This window comes from Amia ocellicauda, chromosome 16 (genome assembly GCF_036373705.1).
Source record: "Amia ocellicauda isolate fAmiCal2 chromosome 16, fAmiCal2.hap1, whole genome shotgun sequence".
Classification (NCBI taxonomy): Eukaryota; Metazoa; Chordata; class Actinopteri; order Amiiformes; family Amiidae; genus Amia; species Amia ocellicauda.
The window spans coordinates 17,111,303-17,131,877 of record NC_089865.1 but is presented as its reverse complement, the minus strand read 5'-3'; the positions used below and the strand labels follow the sequence as shown (position 1 = coordinate 17,131,877).

The 20,575-nt window shown below is 40.5% G+C and overlaps 2 protein-coding genes across 2 annotated transcripts; one reads left to right on the top strand and one right to left on the bottom strand.

The window, feature by feature from the left end:
- The first annotated feature begins 241 nt into the window (after positions 1–241).
- On the top strand, positions 242–4,558 carry inha (inhibin subunit alpha). Its single transcript, XM_066687711.1, has 2 exons — positions 242–992; positions 2,752–4,558. The coding sequence occupies exons 1-2, from the start codon at positions 671–673 to the stop codon at positions 3,489–3,491; spliced, it is 1,062 nt and encodes a 353-aa protein (XP_066543808.1). The 5' UTR covers positions 242–670; the 3' UTR covers positions 3,492–4,558.
- Positions 4,559–9,304: 4,746 nt separating this feature from the next.
- LOC136711248 (gap junction gamma-1 protein) lies at positions 9,305–20,339 on the bottom strand. Its single transcript, XM_066687365.1, has 3 exons — positions 20,175–20,339; positions 10,847–12,047; positions 9,305–10,329 (listed from the first exon to the last, which is right to left on the bottom strand). The coding sequence occupies exons 2-3, from the start codon at positions 12,015–12,017 to the stop codon at positions 10,316–10,318; spliced, it is 1,185 nt and encodes a 394-aa protein (XP_066543462.1). The 5' UTR covers positions 12,018–12,047; positions 20,175–20,339; the 3' UTR covers positions 9,305–10,315.
- Between the last annotated feature and the right edge of the window lie 236 nt (positions 20,340–20,575).

Below are 20,575 nucleotides of genomic sequence, written 5' to 3'. Positions count from 1 at the left end.
TGATTTTGACCTCTATTACAGTGAACATTTCGCTTTCCATGGCGAGCAAATGCATTTTGCCTTGGTGATACTATTCGTCAGGCAAAATGTGATCCCTATATTGCTACATTATAATACTACAAGGACAGACATTCACAGACACCTTTAGCCTGGACAAGGCAAATGCCTCAAACAAAACAGCTCCAGTCTGCTGCTATCTCAGTCCTCTCTTATTTCACTGCTAGACGGAGATAGGATTCATGCGACCGAGACAGTTGCGTCACAGAATCGGTGTGGGCAGAACCCAATTGTGGCATCTGCATATTAGGGGTAGCCTTTCAGTCAACTCATGCAAATACAAAGTGTTATGCGGGGATTTTAGCAAAGGAGCACCAACGGGGTCTGCAACTGGAAAGGTTGAATTACAAAAGAACCAAATACCCAGCAAGGGATACATTTTTCATCTGTTTTCATCTGGACACACCTGAAGATACATCCAGGCAGCACATTGTGAAAAGGGGAATCCTGAGCAGATTTGTAAGTTGCTGGAGGACTGAGCGGGGTAGAGAGAAACACCAACTTGGACTTGGATAAACCATACACATTTTGGCCGCCTATCCATTGTTTTTTCCAGAAAACAGAGATCCATATTCCAGATAACATTTACTCTTTCACTATCCTCCTTGGCACAATGAAGGACTGTTTATGGCTACTGAGGAACTACTGCTTGTTTCTGACTTTCTTCCTCCTCTTGGTCCTTTCCACTCCAAGGTGGACAGAAGCCTGCAATGGAGAAGATTTGTCTAGTGATGTTGTACTAGCCTGGTTCAAACAACAAGTGCTAGAAGGGCTGGGACTGAAGGAGCCCCCCATTAATAGCACACACCAGCCGCCCAGTGACAAAACACATCTGGATCATCACCCAGCTTCGTCTCGGGTGGGCAGGGCAACGTGGACACAGAGGAGGAGGATTCACCAGGAGAAGTCACAAATTATCCTCTTCCCAAACTCTGGTCAGTCTGATTTTCTATGCCAGATGTTACAGTACTAATGGTGCACCCCACCATTTTAAAAACAAGAAGGCTCCACACAGAGGAAGAATGTATGTAACACAATGCCAAGCACAAAACAGAGCAGGCACAACCCCACAGTATCTGGTAGCTGGGCTTTGTGCATCATGCCTTACACAGAGGCTTATGCAGAAGAAAGGTATTTAATATCCTGGCCACAGTGCTGCAGTGAAATTTGTAATTGCAATTATTTATGGGGGGGTGCTCACTTTATTTGGTAAGGTACTGTACTAAGCTTACATATTAATGTATTAACACCTATTTTCAGACTATTGAATTAACTATCATAAAAAAATATGACGAGTTATGGTTGTGAGTAGGTAGTAATCTTATATAAATGTAGTATGAAGTTTAAAACAATTTTTCTTCTTCTTTTTACTTAAAGTTTATTTTTGACACAGTTCCCACAAGTCAGCAATTTCACAGGCTCAATAGATACTAAGAAGTGCTGTTTTAAAATGAGGGAGTTAATCACTAAAGAATGATGAAGCAAGTCAATTGTTTTAGTTAGTACCTCTTTAACTGTGCCAGGGAGCTTTAATTCATTGCACATTTTGAGGATAATCACGTCAAATGAATACGGAAAACTTAAAGGGGCTTAAAGGGGAATTGAACCAAATGTCTTTAGGATTTAGTATCTTAATGCATTGAAAAGTTATACAGCCTCAAGGGTAAAGATGAGAAGAAACAAGGAGGAGGTTAAAAGTATTTTGAGCAGGGATACAGACTTTCAATCATACATAAGCCGCTCTTCAAGATGCTGGCTACTGACAACCTTAATGCTTTGAAATTCAGAGTTCCTTCTCCACAGTAGAAATGGACACACAGATGTGCAGACCTACTCTGGCAAAATGAGTGACAGTGCAGACTTGAGTGTTTCACAGAATGAATTCAGGTGCCCTGTGACTGGGCTGGAGTAATGGGAATGTAGTGTGCAGCACCTACTCGGAGGGTGGTTATGGCTCTTGACAACTGAAATGGTGGGCATTAGTCAAAGTGCAGCGCAGAGAGCTTGGATGTGATCATTAGGGCACCCATCTGCATCGCTGTTCAAATGCTAATGGGTTGTTTCAGGGCTCATAAAATTCAATAGGACTGTGCAGAACGCCTCTCGTATAATTGTTGCTATCGCCATTAGAGTGTTAGGTTAACACAAAAGAATATACACTTTTGTAGTATTATTTAAAAAAGAGCACAAGCACTCATAAGAGATGTTGTTGAAGCTTTGATGTGAAAGCCATGTCTGAGTACTTACAGGGACACAAGTGGTTCGATAGCCATGCCATCAACTTTTAAGTGTAGATTAAAACCATATGTAGTGCTTTTCAGACCAAATTCCACAAATCTAAAGAAAAACCGAATGTGCCAGGTTCACGTTTAGGATCACTTGATACCTGACATCGCAGCGCCTTCTGATGATAAACAACACATCACTAACCTTGTTAGTAGTACTTCATATGTCTGAATGAATTTTTGGCAGATGAATAGTCCTCATTAATGAGGCCCATATGAAATGATGACATCATTTGAATATAATACAGTCAATCACTATGGAATTTTGAATAGCAATCATGGCATGCCTTAACACTGGTGGGTACAATTAATAGAGTATATGATAAATATTTTGTGTAATTAGATTGTCTTATAGTGTTAGGACAATAGTACTTGGCCTATAAATAAATGTTTTGCCTGGTCTCCCCAGATTCCACCTGTGCACACAGTCTAGACCTGCCCTCCCCAGAAGGAGCCAGTCACTTTACCTATTACTTCCAGCCGTCGCCAAGCACCCTGGAGTCTGTGGTCACTTCTGCTCACTTCTGGTTCTTCAGCGGAGAGACGTCCCAGGCAGACAACACGTCAACCCCTCTCTTCATCCTCACCACGCATCAGCAGCTAGCCCAGGTTGCAGAAAGCCCAGAGAAGAGATCAGGTGACGGGTGGACCACCTACCACATCGGCAGACTTTTCCACCCCCTTTTGGCTGACGGGCCCTTCGTTCTCCAGGTCAGGTGCCCCACTTGCGGCTGCCAATCCGAACCTGATAAGATGCCCTTCCTACATCTGCACACACACCCCAAAGGTCCAGAGCGCTCACGGAGGTCTACCATTCCCTGGTCACCCTCGGCCATAGATCTCCTCCAAAGGCCAGGTCAAGAGAAGCCCAACTATAATGACTGCCACCGGGCAGAACTCAATATTTCTTTCGAGGATCTGGGCTGGGACAACTGGATTGTCCATCCCAAAGTGCTCACCTTCCACTACTGCCATGGCAACTGCTCCAGCTGGGATCGAATGACCACCATTTTGGGGATCAAGCAATGCTGCGCACCTGTGCCCGGGACCATGAAGTCACTCCGGTTTCGGACCACCTCTGATGGAGGCTACTCCTTCAAATATGAGACTCTGCCCAACATCATTGCTGAGGACTGTGCCTGCATTTAGCTCCTGTGAAATGTAAAAAATAAATAATAATCCAGTTTACTCTGCTATTCAGTGCATACTCTGGAAGTTGTATCAAAGCGTATTAAAATGTTTATTCCGCTGAAATACTGAGCCTTAGATAAGTCGTGTGTGTACATATATATTCAATACTGGTTATATGTCTGATTACATTTGTCCTGCATGCTTTGCTGTTGTTTGTTTTGAGTAAATCATTATTTACACATAAAATAGCACCTACTCATAACATACAGTAAGATTTCTGCAAACTAATGTACAGTAAAAGTGTAAATTATGGCACTAACACTTCTTGCTTTACAACAAAATCCAAGAACACCTATGCCTTTTATAAATAAATTAATCAATCTAATTAATCAACTTCAGGATTCCATGATCTGACCAGTAATTACATCATGTAAATTAGCTGCCGTAGAATAGAAAATCGCTCCTTTGCACCTAGGTTTGCTGCTTCGTTTACAACTAATACCACCGCCACTACTACGAATAATAATAATATGCAGTGTTTTTACACCACTAGAGGGCGGTGCAGTTACAGGCTGCTTTACGATGTTTGTAAATAGAGTTAGCTATAGTTTCAGACTACTGCTACTACTACTACTACACATTATTATTGATATCAGTACTAGTTATACGTGTAAGAAAAAATATGAATAATGTAACCTAAGAAACACAGTTCATTTAGATTATGGTCATAGTCATGGTATTCTGCAATGATTGTTTTCTGCACTCTTTGTTACTATCCCTCATAAACGCTGCTAATAATAAATAGCACACATATAGTTAAACATAAGCAACATAGTAGCATTTTAACAGCTCGGCAATGTCCATGTGGTGCAGTAGGCCCATTCTGTAAAGGTACAATTGTTTTACATTTTGTCTTTACGGTTCTTTTTAGAACAGTTCAATTAAATACAGTTAATTTAGAAAAAATGCTCATATTTGCTTTTTTTTATCATGAACATGCTATGTTGCTGTTCATTTGTTTCTTTGCTGATTCTAAGCTGTTTTTTTGTTCAAATATTTGTATGTAAAGCACAAATTAAACTTAAAAAGGCACCTATTTTAACCTGACTTTTTAACCTGATTTTTGTGTTTTGTCTGACAGAAGGTCGTCTATTCAGTCAAATCGGACCTTACCGAGCATTACTTACCAAAGCGAACTGGTTATTAATATTATTAATATGACGTGCAGTGTTTCCAATATACTAAATTCAAAAAATGTCCTGGTGACACTGTTGCCGGGAGGAAAGCAAACGGTCATGCGCACTAAAGAGAAACACCTTATACACATCTGTAATAATATATGGTTATACATGTATTACTTTATAATCTATTTTAATATATATTTTTCACATAGCCTACCTATTTTGTCAAAGGAGCTGTAACAAGTGATATAATGTGATATCGTGTATCAATTGTAAGTTGCCCTGGATAAGGGCGTCTGCTAAGAAAATATATAAGGAGGCCTATACTGGGAAATTAATCTACTCTAAACAACTGTCAGAAATTACCAGTTGGTGGAGTTGTGCACTACCGTTTGTGTAGCATTGCACTCATCGTTAAACTTATATTCATAAGGGATGTCTGGCGTAGATCATGTATGGTCTTATAGCGCAGATTTCCGTAGTTCTGCGCAGATCTGCAGAATTCCGCTGATCCCATTGGTGGAGCCGCGCAGATCCCCCCAGACTCGATCAAATCTGAGCTACACAAACGCGACCATAGTATTATTATCGATGAATGGGAGGCTTGCTTTTGAAGTGCACCTTAAATTATATTGCTTTTGGCGTTAAAACAATATAATTTAAGGTGCACTTCAAAAGCAAGCCTCCCATCCATCGATTCTAAAGTACCACAACAAATACAAACAAGTCAAACAAACAAAGTCAGGTCCGAAATTGAACCAATTCAACGTCATCATTATCATAGATTACGTTTTAGTACACGTCATTAAACGTCATTCAACTCTGTATGATCAAACAGACCTGTTTCAATGGAAACTAGAGTCTATGGTGCATTATAACAGTCAAAATCAAATATCCATTTTTTAATTTGACAATTCATAAATTAATTTATAAGTTAAGTCTTCAATTCATAAATTAATGTGATAGCCTAAATCATAAACTGACAGATCAATTGTCAAACCATGAAATTACTGAAGTGACCAATTATTTAAAAAAATGTATTAGGCCTAATGAATTGGGGGATTCATTTATAAATTCATTGAAGACAAAAAGTTTTAAAGTTGACCCTTATAATTCTCCATAAGAGTCACCCTGTTGCAGATTCACTTTTGAAGATCAAAATCACGGCTACATATTTTAAGTCTATTGCATTAGTTTTATGATTATTAACGAGTCTGCAACCAGGCCGATTTAAACTGTCAATACAAGCAGACAATCTCGAAATATCACCTCTGGGGGCAGAAATGCGAAGTAAATTATCATCACCCCTTCCAAAACCTAGTGCTGGAACATGTCCATTTATTGTACTTAACACACCATTAAAAAGCACCTTCACTGTTAAAATGTGTCGTTTCCTTATTGCACCTCACACCACCCATAACACCCTGCACCGCCACAGCTGTGTGCAATTAACTGCCAGGCCGGCGTGGCTCCATAACCAGGCAATTAGGGTGTACCTGCATCCGCCCAGGGTCCTAATGTAATGGCAGGTTTATTTTGGTATTATTCAACCATTCACTGTCCAGTTTTTATTTTATACACAGTGTCAGTGAAGGGGATTTTCAAAAGCTTTGGTTGGATTCCAGATGTTTAATGAATCTTGGGGCCAGCTGTAACAATGGGTAATTGTGTGTAAACATACATGATATATTGCAACAATTTTAAGTCTCCCTAGATACTGGCATTTGCAAAAGATGTATAACATTGTACATTTAATATATGCTAATTGACATACACTCACCTAAAGGATTATTAAGAACACCATACTAATACTGTGTTTGACCCCCTTTCGCCTTCAGAACTGCCTTAATTCTACGTGGCATTGATTCAACAAGGTGCTGAAAGCATTCTTTAGAAATGTTGGCCCATATTGATAGGATAGCATCTTGCAGTTGATGGAGATTTGTGGGATGCACATCCAGGGCACGAAGCTCCCGTTCCACCACATCCCAAAGATGCTCTATTGGGTTGAGATCTGGTGACTGTGGGGGCCAGTTTAGTACAGTGAACTCATTGTCATGTTCAAGAAACCAATTTGAAATGATTCGACCTTTGTGACATGGTGCATTATCCTGCTGGAAGTAGCCATCAGTGGATGGGTACATGGTGGTCATAAAGGGATGGACATGGTCAGAAACAATGCTCAGGTAGGCCGTGGCATTTAAACGATGCCCAATTGGCACTAAGGGGCCTAAAGTGTGCCAAGAAAACATTTCCCACACCATTACACCACCACCACCACCAGCCTGCACAGTGGTAACAAGGCATGATGGATCCATGTTCTCATTCTGTTTACGCCAAATTCTGACTCTACCATCTGAATGTCTCAACAGAAATCGAGACTCATCAGACCAGGCAACATTTTTCCAGTCTTCAACTGTCCAATTTTGGTGAGCTTGTGCAAATTGTAGCCTCTTTTTCCTATTTGTAGTGGAGATGAGTGGTACCCGGTGGGGTCTTCTGCTGTTGTAGCCCATCCGCCTCAAGGTTGTACGTGTTGTGGCTTCACAAATGCTTTGCTGCATACCTCGGTTGTAACGAGTGGTTATTTCAGTCAAAGTTGCTCTTCTATCAGCTTGAATCAGTCGGCCCATTCTCCTCTGACCTCTAGCATCAACGAGGCATTTTCGCCCACAGGACTGCCGCATACTGGATGTTTTTCCCTTTTCACACCATTCTTTGTAAACCCTAGAAATGGTTGTGCGTGAAAATCCCAGTAACTGAGCAGATTGTGAAATACTCAGACCGGCCCGTCTGGCACCAACAACCATGCCACGCTCAAAATTGCTTAAATCACCTTTCTTTCCCATTCAGACATTCAGTTTGGAGTTCAGGAGATTGTCTTGACCAGGACCACACCCCTAAATGCATTGAAGCAACTGCCATGTGATTGGTTGGTTAGATAATTGCATTAATGAGAAATTGAACAGGTGTTCCTAATAATCCTTTAGGTGAGTGTATGTGGATGTCATGTCAAAAACAGAATTCTCATCTTAATTTCTTTGCTAAAGGCTTTAAATTACACTTTACCAAACAATAAAGTAGATTTATTAGCAGACTAATGAGTATTTGTTGGGAATTAGCTTCAGGTTTACTGCAGAGATTATAGATTTCACCAATATTACCTTATTCACATCATTAGTGAATGGTAGCACTAGATACAATAATTGACATCACACTGTACCCCTCCCTCCCAAATAAAGACAGTACATTTGATCCAGTTCACACCATTGTAAACTTCTTTATTTTTGTTTCTATGAAACTTTCAATAGGAAAAAAAATACTATTGGTACAAAAAAAAAAGTATAGAATTTTTTTCAAAATATAAAGTATAAAAAGTAAAACAAGAACAAATCAATTGCAGTCACATTTCACTTTTCACCAGGAAAAACATCCAGTTTGGTAGACAATATGAATTAGTGGCATCCAAAAGTGGAATGTGTAGCTGAATCAAAAGCAGGGATGATAAATGGTATGGAATTGATAGTTTCATGCATTCATTACTTTATTTGGATGGTATGCAAGCTGCTCTAGTAAATAGAGGCTTTTAAACCAACTGTTGCAATTAGAACTTAGTCAAATGTATTGTAGTTTCACTAGTCTTGTTTTGAAGGTCCATGGTCCAATGGGAATTAATCACTTGCATTAGAAAAGGGGAGGTGGGTGGTTGAGGTCCATATTTAGGCTTTACAGAAAGACGTTTGAATAAACTGAAAAGTCAGAATAGTCATCAGGACGATCACCACTCCTCTTGCAGTTACCATGGGAAGGTCAAACAATGTCAAATTAAACTAAAAATGTACTTTTCAAACGGATTTCCATTTTAAAATGCACTGCTCACAAATCTCAAAGATCCAATGCCCAAGAACTCACAATTCAGCTATTTTTGTATTTCTTGGCAGCTATAGAAAACTGGATCACACAAGATTGTTGAACAATGCTTTAGGGTTAGACATTTATAAAAACACCACAATCATTATTGCTAGGTGACCTTTATTGCAAAAAAATAAATCCAAAATATAACTTAGCCATTACATTGAATTTATTTTAACAGGTACTTCAAAAAGAGAAATCCAAAATCATCCCTCTAATTTTGTATGCATAGTTCTCAAACAGTCAAATCAATTCAGCTACACATTCCATGGAAAGCTAATGTTGTTCCTGACAACTGTAGCAAAAAGTAAAGAACACAGATTAGTGAATTTGTAGAAAGGTGACTGCCAAAAGACTGAAATGTAACACCTCTCCCACCCTCTCTCTCTCGCCTCCCTCCCACCCGGTCCCTAGCACTGGAAGACTCAAGTAACATTTCCTAAGAAAATATATACACATATATATATATATATATATATATATATATACACACACACACATATATATATATACACACATATATATATACACACACACACACACATATATATATATAAAAAACAAAAAGTTATATCTTGAACATTTAAGATTTCTCTTTTGCATTCTGAAAGCAGCAAGTTGGAAGAGTATACGCTCTGTGAAATTTTCCCAAATTACTTCTCTTCAAAACAAAACACTAAAACAAATTTTGATTTTACAAAACCAATAAATCTAAGACTTAAATCAAGAGAATGATGATTTCTCCAAAAATTGTTTTAATTTACAGTTTAAACAATATGGTAAATAAACAGCAATGAAGTACAATAAGATTCACGAGATGAGGACATTTCAAGCATTTCCCAGGTTATTTGTTGGTTACATTGTTAAATTTGGACAAAGGCACGGTTCTGGCCTCGGTAACATCTCGGCATTAAGGTGGTGAACAGATGTCAGCTGTGTCAAGGCAGCGAGTAGTGAATAAACTCCAGTCTTGTTTTTGTTGCCTTCTGCTCTCTGCAGAACCTGTGCAGTAATCTGCCATACTAAACTAAGTATATATGGCTGCTGTACCATTTGGGGGAAGGGAAAAATAAAGTTCCCTCATTACTTAAAACTGCAGCACTTCAAGTAAAAACAAGACTATCGTTTCCCCCTTTTCTGTCTCACACATGTTCGACAAGCCCTGGCCAGTGCCAGATTTCACAGCTATAAAAATGGTTGTGGTTTGTTTTCACCTAATTTACTAGACAAAAAATATATTGAAAAGGAAAAAATAGACTTAGGAAACAGATTGGTCTATAAAAGGTTTAACATGGAAAACGCCAGTCTATTTTTTCTGGAATGATTTGGAATGTAAACGCCAAGTATGTTGAGATGCAAGGGTGGAGGGGAAAAATAAGAACTGCAAGCTGGTTTCAAAAATCAGAAGTGTGGCATAACGTTACAGAACTGTAAAATCACCTTTGTAAATTGACAGCATTCCAGTTTGAGATCCACAACAAGCAGGAAGTGCACACATTGTAGGTGAAGTTTGAAAGCACTTCGGCTGAATGTGCTCAAGAAATTTTGCTCAATCAGAACCCAATCTGTGCAGCTCTCCTTAAAAACCACTGGCCTTAATAATAATATTAGGCACATTATAACCCTCCACCGAGTCAAACACCCAACACAAAGGTCTTGGTGATTCAGTCACAGATTTCCCCACCATCAATCTGAAGTCTCAGTTCTGTCGACGGAAAAGCTTTATTACAAAATCCAGTATGAAAAGGTTCAGGCCCGTAGTCCTAAGGAGAAATAAGAAAAAAAAAAAAAAAGAAAAAACGTAAGTACCGTTGCAAATGAATTATTTCTTCAGGATTATCAGATACAGAAAATAATACTTTTCAAATTTTAAACTAAAAAGGCTGTGACTCAACAAGTATCAATCAGTTTCACATGAATCCATCTGGAATTTCATTCAGGTTGAATGAGGTGGTTGAAAACAGTAGTACAAATTGCTAGAAGAAAATCGATTGCTTTTAAAAAATGTTGTTCACACCAAACTACATTAGTAGACCACTGTCACTGAGCATTTATCATTTTTTATAGCTAGCAATTACACCATATAGCAAACCAAGCTGAAGCAATACCATTTCATCTAGAAAATGAGAAAAAGGAGAGCCATGACAGAAAGACATCTACAAACTTGAAATCTGGACAAAACTAGGATACCAGAAGCATTTCAAATTTAAAAATAACTACATTGTTAGATCATAGACCTTACTAACAAAATGAGGTAAAAAAAAAGGTGGAATCCAGTACCTTCTTTCTCGCAAGATTCCCCCTGCTTCTCCTGAGCAAAATTCAGTCTGTTCTGCTCGGCGGCCGTCCCGTTGGACTCCGGGCTGCTGCTTCGCGAGGGGCTGCCCGTTTCATTCTGGTAGGCCAGATCGAGATGCTCTTGGGCCATTTTTAGGTGCCGGCGCAGCCTGTCCAACTCCCGAGATGAAGACTCGTCCCCGAACGACTCCCGTCCAGAATCCCCCAGGTTGTCCCTGAATTCTGGCTTTTCCCCTTTAGCAGGCTTGATCTTGAGGTCCTTGTTGAGAGCGGTGTGGTAGCCTGGGGGCGCAGAGGGCATCCTGTTTAGGGGAGGCCGGGTTCCCACCCCCCCAGGAAGCCGTCTGGAGCGTTTCCGGAGGGTGTCACGGATGGCCCCGAAACCCAGGTGGAACATCTCGAAGATATCCATTAGCAAGCAGAGCCCACTCACCACATACATGATGAGAAGAAAGATGGTCTTCTCGGTGGGCCTGGAGACGAAGCAGTCCACGGTGTGAGGGCAAGGGCTCCGGGTGCAGACGTAAGACGGGACCACCTCGAAGCCATACAGGATGTACTGGCCAAAGAGGAAGGCCACCTCAAAGATGGAACGCGCCAACAGCTGCATGACATAGATCTTCATCAGACCGTCTTTCTTGATCCTTCGCCTCCCGTCATGTTTCTTCTCCGGCGGCTTCTCCGCCTTCTTGTCCTTCTCGTCCTTCTTGTCTTTCTCAGGTTCGATCTCCTCGAAGATCATGGGATCCTCCTCGCCGTTGTCCTCGGCTTCCTCGTAATCCCTGCAGGCCCCTCGCCGGACCATGACCATGCGATTCCGGGTCTTCGGTCGGTAGTCGTCATCGTTCATCCGGGTGATCTTGTGGATGGCGAAACCCAGGTACATGATGGAAGGAGTGGAGATCACGATGATCTGAAAGACCCAGAATCTCACGTGGGAGAGGGGCGCAAAGGCATCGTAACACACGTTCTCGCACCCCGGTTGGTGGGTATTGCAAACAAACTTGCTCTGTTCATCATAGTAGATGGACTCCCCTCCGACAGCTGTCAGTACGATGCGGAAGACAACCAGGATTGTGAGCCACACCTTCCCTACGAATGTGGAGTGGTTGTGGATCTCCTCTAACAAGCGTGTTAAGAAGCTCCAACTCATGATGCCAATTTGAAATCGGTGTGCTCAAAACTGGAAGAAAAAACAGAAGAGTGAGAAGCATGTTAAATATATATACCTAATTTTTAATTAAAAAAAAAAAAAATCTAAATCAGTTTCAGGAATAAATATAAGGAACAGAAAACTAAAAGGTATTTCAGGTATAATTGCTTCGGTGGGTTAGAGGAAGCTCCTAGATGGAGAAGAGTAATAATATTCTACTATAAATTGGACAGCTGTCTAATGTATTTAATATAAGTGCACGTTCTTTTGAAAGTAGCTTCTATTGGTTTCTCAATTTCCTACACTTCATCTCAAGTGTATTAAATAGACCCATAAAGGAACTGAATATAGTGCAGCTGGCAAAATAGGATAACATTTCAATAGCAGAATACATTCAAATCATCCTTTCATAATTGCAGGATACTGATAAGCAATTCTGAAGATTTTTTTGTTCTGCTGAAAGGGCACGATGCCTGATTCAGTACTGTGGAATTACCATCTCCTTATGCTTCTGAAAGGGCAAAAACAATCCATGTTAGGCCCAGGAGGTCGTGCACACTCCATAAGGCTTTTCACTCACTCCTGACCTCAATAGGGGCAGGACCATGGGCCACACAAACACCACCATTGTATCATTGTCGGGACAAAGGGGAAAGGAGTGTCTGGAGAAGTGAATACCCAAAGTCATTATCAGCTATTGCAATGTACCACTACTGCTAGTTTGAACTCAATTCTATGGGGATGAAAAAAAGTCACCATGTTGGCTTTAATCATTAGCTTTAAGCCAATTGAGGTTACAAGCAGTATTTCAGATACCAATTTCATTATTCCACATTACTCTTTACAGAAAGAACCAGAGGGAAGCAAATTTTGTGTCAAAATGTGCACAGAAGTAGGCCTAAATGACAAACAAGCTACCATTATGTTCATCTATACAAACACTTCAAAAATGTTAAGTCAAAACATGTCCTGCAACTGTTACATATGGCAAGTCTTGAACAATCAAACATTTTCCACAGGGCTGATCACCACAAGATGGCAGCATGATCACAAAAATGAAGCCTGCATGTGGTACCGATTTCTAAAGTTTCAAATTGCAGCATGTATTGTTTTCTTAAAACGACCACAAGCTACTTCAGAGAAAGGTTAAACAGTTATTTTTTAAATCAACAATGAAGATGGTGACATACTGCAGGTTCACAATAACTATTGGAACTAGGAATCCAAGTTGGACCCTCTTATGCTTGACAAAGGGCCAGAGAAAATAATCGCCTTGCACTTCCCCATTGCTTTTCAAATTCCCTGGGGTACAAAAGATAATGCAGCAACACAGTAATAACAAAAACTATGTTGTCCTTAGATAACACTGCTCTACAGTTTAATCTGCTCTGGAAGTGAACCGTGTCTACTGCCATTTTTCCATTGTACTTGAACAGGCAGCTTTAGGGATGCTATACCTTACTGTAGAGAAACAAGCCCTTTAAATAGACTTCCATACAAATTCAAGTTACTGCTGGGAGGCAATGGTTCTTCATCTGAATAGGCTCTACTGTTGAAAGCTCAAACATACCTGGAATTTCACCCTGCTCTGGGTTTGGCAATGCATATATTTTGGTAGTTTCTAGCTGCACAAATTGAATGTGCTTAGCAGCAGATCACAACAGATGTTCTGCAAGTTCTGACAGGCCTGTAAGCACTGACAGAAGCTATGAAGAGCTGCAAATATAAAGGATAAACTATTTGTAACTTAAGGTATAGGGGTGCATTATGATTGCTGGAGGTAAGTGCTCAAGGGCCACTTGTTTAATGCTGTATGAAATTAACCCACTCCAAACTCATAAATTGCCAACAAAAGAATCCCAAATTGTGCTCCATACAGCTGACACAACTGAAAACTGTCCTACTACACAAAGATAAATGTTAAGTCCTGACTTATTCTTCAGTATTAGAGGCTGTACAACCATCTAAAGCAAATATCAGTGTACCTCATACACAAGTGTCACAATCAATACTGTCCATCGCCATCAATCACAACTATCTTGTTGGCTTGTCCCTACACACAGAAGATTTGAACATGATGAACATTCCTGCAAATAAGCCTGCATCAACATGCCAAGGGCTTCAAGACTTTAGATTGCACTGTATCCTGTTTAAGGTGGGATATCAGTAATGTACAAATACTGCAGAGCAGAAACAAAAGAGCATGTAGGCCTAATAGTACATACTCCAAAATAAAAGTTTAAGTGGCACAAACGTCAGGGGTTTATACTAAGAGGGGTGCATTCTTGTGGGTCAGGGTTACCATGCAACATAAAGCGCAAGAACATTTTGGTTGGATATTAATTAACACTTCATTGCTCCAAATTACACACTGCCTTTCAATGTAAATAACAGGATCAGTAGACAATGATCATTTCTGAATCCCTCAAACATTTAAAGTTCTGCTGTGGGGTTAGTAAGGATCACATGAGTGCAATTTTGTACTTTGGATGCATATGCACCACACTATAATTGTGCATCCTCAAATAGTGATCCAACAGTTACACAGAGGTTGACACCATCCTGTCAATAACAACCACTTCAGTTTTACACAGATGGAGGTAGAATGTAAACCTGCAATTTTCTGCTACAAAAGCAATGACATGCAATGGCTCTGTTCTACCTTACTCTACACAATACACCTTAAAAACTACAGCTTCAGGATACAGAAGTTCAAGGTATTATGTTTAATTTTAGGTTTAACTGGGCGGCACAGATGACTAACTCCAAAGCCTATTACATTAGAAACACTTTTGCATTTACCAGAAAAGGAATTTGAACAAAAGGCTGAAGTTTTTGAAAACCTGTACTGGAAGTGTCACCCATTAGTTGCTCTGGAGAAGAACTAAAAATAAATATGCAGGGAGCAAGAGCATTTAAATTGTTAACTTTCTGTTCATATTAAGCCTAATCAATAAATTGAATATAACACTTGAAGATTTAATGTGGGGGGGAAATCAGGAAATAACTTGTACTAGAACAATTCCCACCCCCAAAATGGCCATTTCAAAATATTTAAGCTATGCAGAAGTATTAATTAAACCCACACAGCAATAATAAAAAATATTCTTTGAGCTCATCCTACCCTGAAAAATCTCCCAGTCTAGCTGTGCAATTAATATTTCCTTCCTGCTCAAAGAGCTACTATGTGACTGCAGCAAGACATCTGAAACTCATTAAAGTCAGTCATCGCTCCAGTTTAATAAGTACACCTGACTATTTGAAGGTTACAATTATTAATTTAGAGAAGGGTAACTGGTTCGAGTACTTCAATCTCATTAAAAGAATCCAGATCAAACCTCGTGAGTTTTACAAACCAGCAGCTACAGACATCTACAAAAAACACTGACTACATGGCTTTCCATACCTATGCTTTGTCCTTTCAAACACAAACACAAGTGAACACTAAGTGAACTGCCAAGACATCCTAAATATATTCTGAGGGTTATATTATGAAGGAAGGTGTAAAACCCAATAAAGTGACAGAGTATGTTTGTGTTGGGGGAGAAGAACTGAAAATTAGACCAGACTAGAAAAGCTGGTTTCAAACATACATTTATGCACAAACTCCTGAAACTTGAGAGATTCAGTGTTGTACAGTGTTGTGCAGTAGTAGCCTGCTCAAACCAGAAATCATGTACACCAAGTCAAAGGACATTCAGATCAAAGAATGAAGTACAGTACTGTACTCCCTTACCTTTTAAACCAGGGTATCACTGGGCTGATGCTCTCGAAAGCAACAAGAGGAGCAAAGTATGAAGCTGGACTTTAACAACTAACCCAAAATCTGGGGAACATAAAAATCCTCCAAAGTGAGCGAGTCTGGAAGACTCATCTAAAGCTTTTAATCATATCATATAGAACATTACTGCTTTGGTTGCTGAATTACTACATTGACAATGAGATTACTAAAGTACCCCAAACATTATCAGACACCACCTTTGTCTCCCATTTTCTGGTCTTGAATTGAATAGTTTTTTTTTTCCCTTCCAGAAAGCAGTATCCTGCATCATAAGCAAAATGTATTGGAAATTTACTTTAGCTGGAGCCAAATTTCTGTGCACAAAAGATAAGCTTGATTTATTTTAAAACCATCTAAAAAGAAATCTGTAGGAGTATTCTGCAGGAAACCTCTTCCAAATGGCAAAGCTTTCCAGTTATTTAATTTCTGCAAAATTTGCATTATGAAATCTTGGCAAAAAGAACTAAAAATGCTGTGTTGATGCAGAACTTCCTGTACACTTACATCATGCCTGAGTTCTGGAGTTACTCCAACGCAGATAATAGATGAACGTGTTAAATAACTTAAATCCACACCCAATTGTTTACTCATCGTGACAATAGGACAAAGCAGATTCTACAATGGAAAAGGTTAGTTATTCAATGAGAAAGTCCATCCAAAATGTATATCAATTCCATACAAGATGATTGTTAAACAGACTAAATGAAGTGTAGCATTCCACTTCAAGCCCAAGAAATCTGCACTAGTGAACAGAAACCTTGGGAACCCTGTCCACTCTGCGCAAACAAAACCAATCCCAGTATTATTTTTCAGAAGGGAAAACATCAAACTACAGAAAGGATGGTCCTTTGCAGCTATATAAGCTATATAAAGAGACAATGTCAGAGATATATACATGCATCATTGGCAATAGTAGAAAGCTATAAATACTCGACTACAAGTATGAGTATTTAGATCCCAGCATCAAGATCCCACTTCCGAGAGATCCATTTCAGATGAAAACAAAAGGATATTCAAATAAATCTAAAGCAGTCTGCAGTAGTTCAGAAGATATCAATAATAACAGCTATTTAAATCCTAAGAGTACAGAAATAAAATGTGGTTTTGCAGTTTATTCAAGGCGTACTCTCCACAGTAGCACACTAGAGATAGTGACAACTGTAGAAGACAGCTGTTATTAAACTCCATACAAGAAATTGGCTCCGACTGAATAGATCAATGTTTTTATTAAATAGGTCTAGGAGCATGACATGTTGCCTTCTTTCACTCTTGCTTCAGGCAAGAGGAATGAAATTTCAAAATATTAACCGAGATGCCAGAGAAAACCAGCTGCACAGGGCATCCCAGTGATGGAATAGTAAACCCAGTAAAACCACAAGTGACCATTCAAATAGGATTTAATTGGATATTAGTCTACAACTCTACAGCAAATCCAATTTCACAGAGGTTCTGCCATAGCTGTAGCAAGTCAGACAAACAACATTAGGACTCTCCACACATGACTCCGTGTCAGCCAACTTTACGGGAATATATGCTTGTATCATTTCATCAGAAGCCCCAGAGTGATCGGAGATAGATAGGGGAAGATAAATACATGCTATGGTTACCTTATGTGAAAATGCAAGATGTAGAAGATAGTCGATGCATTTCACAGTGTAAAAAGCTGAATGTTATAGGTAGAGGAAAACCGCAACAGTAGTGTCAAAGGTCTAGCAAATTCAATTTAAAAGTGTGTGTGTGTGTGTGTGTGTGTGTGGGGGGGGGGTTGCAGGAGTCGTAACAAAAACAGAGGCTACACATGGATAACTCATCACAGGACAGGCATCAGAAGATAGAGCTAGAGGAGGAAGGGCAGAGAAAACTGAAGGTAGACAGGAAACTGGAGCCTTTCTTGACCAACAAATGTGAAAAACCTAATGGCTGTTTAGAAGGTGATAAACCTCCAATTTGTCAATGGCATCAGAGGAAGGAAACTAGACTGACATCTGACTCCAACTGCACAAACTGATATCCTCACTAGATACTACTAGCAGCAAATATCTCCATTAACTCCCCATATTAAAACTTTGTTGCCCATTCAGAATACCATTCCTACGGCAAACTTACTTTCTGCAAACGAAAGCACAGTCACATGCACAGCTAGACGCTGCCTAAAACACCTGACAGGACGAATGTGGGATTCTAGGAGATCTAGCTTAGCATGCCAATTTTAAAATGTGTTACCAACAATACTAGATGTGGAGGAGGTGGACAAATGTCAAATTTTAGAACAGAAAGCTATCATTTACATTATGTCTATTTAGACACTGAACGATACTTGGCCAAATTGTCCTGCATTTAGCCCGAACACTACCAAAGCCTTCTGCACAGAGTTGCTGTTTAAATCCACACGCCAACTTTCCCCGTCAATGATTTCACCACCTCAAACAGGCAGTGGAAACAAAGCGTGGTCAGTTAGCTTCGACCTCAACCCCCCCCAAGAAAATGGTACATTTCCTGTCCATTTTCTCTGCGGCTGTGTTTGGAGTCCGAGACCCCTGACAAACACCCACTGTCTGCAGGCATCCAGCCATGCCAGGTTTTACACACAGGGCTTTCAATGCAAGGGTATGGGCAATAGCCATCCTATTCTGAAGTTAAACTTAAAATAGATGAAGTCACCAAACTTTTAAAAAGGGCAGAACACCATCAGCATAAGTGGCATGAAACTGCTGCTTAGACCTGAATGTCCTTATATATAGGTCGTTATATTTTCTCTAAAAGGTAGAACTAAGGGGGGGGGGGGAAACACCCATTCAAACATTTCCTTTTGCGTAAAAGGAGATGTAAACGCTGAGACAAAGAAAAAAAAATCTAGATTAGAAGCTCATGCACCCCCACGTGGGTTGTTTGGGGGGGAAATTTGTCCGAAACGTTAGGTCGCGTTAGAGCTGCGCAGATTTCCGCAGTTCTGCGCAGATGTGCAGAATCCCGCCGACCCCATTGGTGGAGCCGCGCAGAACTGCGAACATCTGCGCAACTCCAAATCGACAGAGTTCGCCAACTCCGAAAGCGCTGGACAATGTAGCCAATTGATAGGCGTCGGAGGCGACACACGTCCTGATTTAACACCCTCCACATGCGTGTGTATTATAAAAGTGCCTCGGTGTTTCAATGCATGTTGAATTAAATAATTACTACACATCCTCCCCATCACTCTAGGGCCGCAGTGTGGATACCGCTGCCCTGAAGGATGCCTACAGCTCGGGGATCCACCTTACCTCCCAGCACATTAGAGGACAGGTAACAAAATGGTTAATTAAACGAAATTAGTATCGTTCATACAGGTAAATTACAATACAGGTCCACCAACAAGCAAGCAATGGGATATTAGAATATGAAAGTATGCACCATTAGCAAATCCTGTATCGACGGTCACCAAATGAGGGATACAAATTAATAAATAAAATAAAAAAGCTCAACTCCCCTACTGCTGTCGGTTTGCAATTAAAAACCACACTTGTAAAATACACAGGTTTTACAACTTCCTTGTGTTGTGGGTATTAAATGTTTTAACAGTATTTGCAATTTATAGCCAATTAGCTCGACGTTAGCGAAGGACTTCCCCAACTTTAGTTTAATTCAAGCCTGGACTCCACAAACCCTGCCAGTGCGCACAGGAGGCCGGGGGAGGCCGCCAGCAAGCCCATTGAACTTCTCCTTGACGCCAGTTGATTAGTTTCCCGGAGTTTTAATCACTCCATGTGGCGTTTAAATCTTGGTTGTGTGCATTACATATTGTCGGTCAATAACGACCCGCTAGTACACACAGTCAAGGATGCTTGTGAAAGTAGCTTTACATCTTGTATCGTCATAAAAAAAACTACTATTAACCAGTGAACGTCGGTCCTCCATTCGTTTTCACCAGTTTGCGCTCATCCTTGGAGGTCGCTTGACTCGGAGCAGCGCGTCATGAACCCCGTTACCGCAAATGGGTCTCTTCGCATAGAAAACACAAACTTATTTGATTGCTACAGCCCTGCCGATCCCACTCTCTATACAAATGTAAAAATAAACTGAAATTTACTTCTCGGAGAAAGTGTTCATAATAATAACACAAAAGTTTAGCTCCGGTCCCACTGGCTGCTTTCTCGATCGATCTCATTTTCCACAACAGCTGTCGGTGCGGTCTGCCTGAAACGGCTCGTCCCGACCAAAAAACACAACATTACACTGTAAAGCTCACATAAACCATGTCTAACTTACCATGCTGCAAAAGTTGACCCAATTGGGGTCTCTTAAACGAGCTTCAGTGAGCGCTCGTATGGGTCAGCACTACTATAAAGGCGAACAAACCCTTCAATGAACTCGCATCCGCCGGCCACAGTTGACCTTACCTTTAAAAACTTCTCCTCCTCGTCCCTGTGCAGTTGAGCCCGGCAGCTCCAGCGGTTTCCCCCAAATGCCGCTCTCCCTCCGTGTCCTCAGCAGACAAAAGGGCTCCCCTCGAAACACGTGACCTCCCGCTCCATGTCGGGGTCCTGGATCCAGGGCAAGACAAAGAAATCTCCCAAAATCCTCCCTCCTCCCCCTGTCTGTGCCCACTCCACCCCCCCCTGTTAAAGGGCCCCACAAAATGAAACCTGAGATGCTAATCTGTTTTGTTTTTCGCGCTCCCTCTCCCTCGGACCTGCCTGCCAGCTTTCCTGATGCAATCCCGTCTCAGACATGCTCCTTAAAACATGCAACTGTCATGTGTGTCATATATACCCACAGACCCAGCACACAGCGCAGGCCC

Coding starts and splice junctions, on each gene's coding strand:
- inha (XM_066687711.1), top strand. CDS start 671: ATGAAGGACTGTTTATGGCTACTGAGGAACTACTGCTTGTTTCTGACT. Junction 993..2,751: donor TATCCTCTTCCCAAACTCTG/GTCAGTCTGATT, acceptor TGGTCTCCCCAG/ATTCCACCTGTGCACACAGT.
- LOC136711248 (XM_066687365.1), bottom strand. CDS start 12,017: ATGAGTTGGAGCTTCTTAACACGCTTGTTAGAGGAGATCCACAACCAC.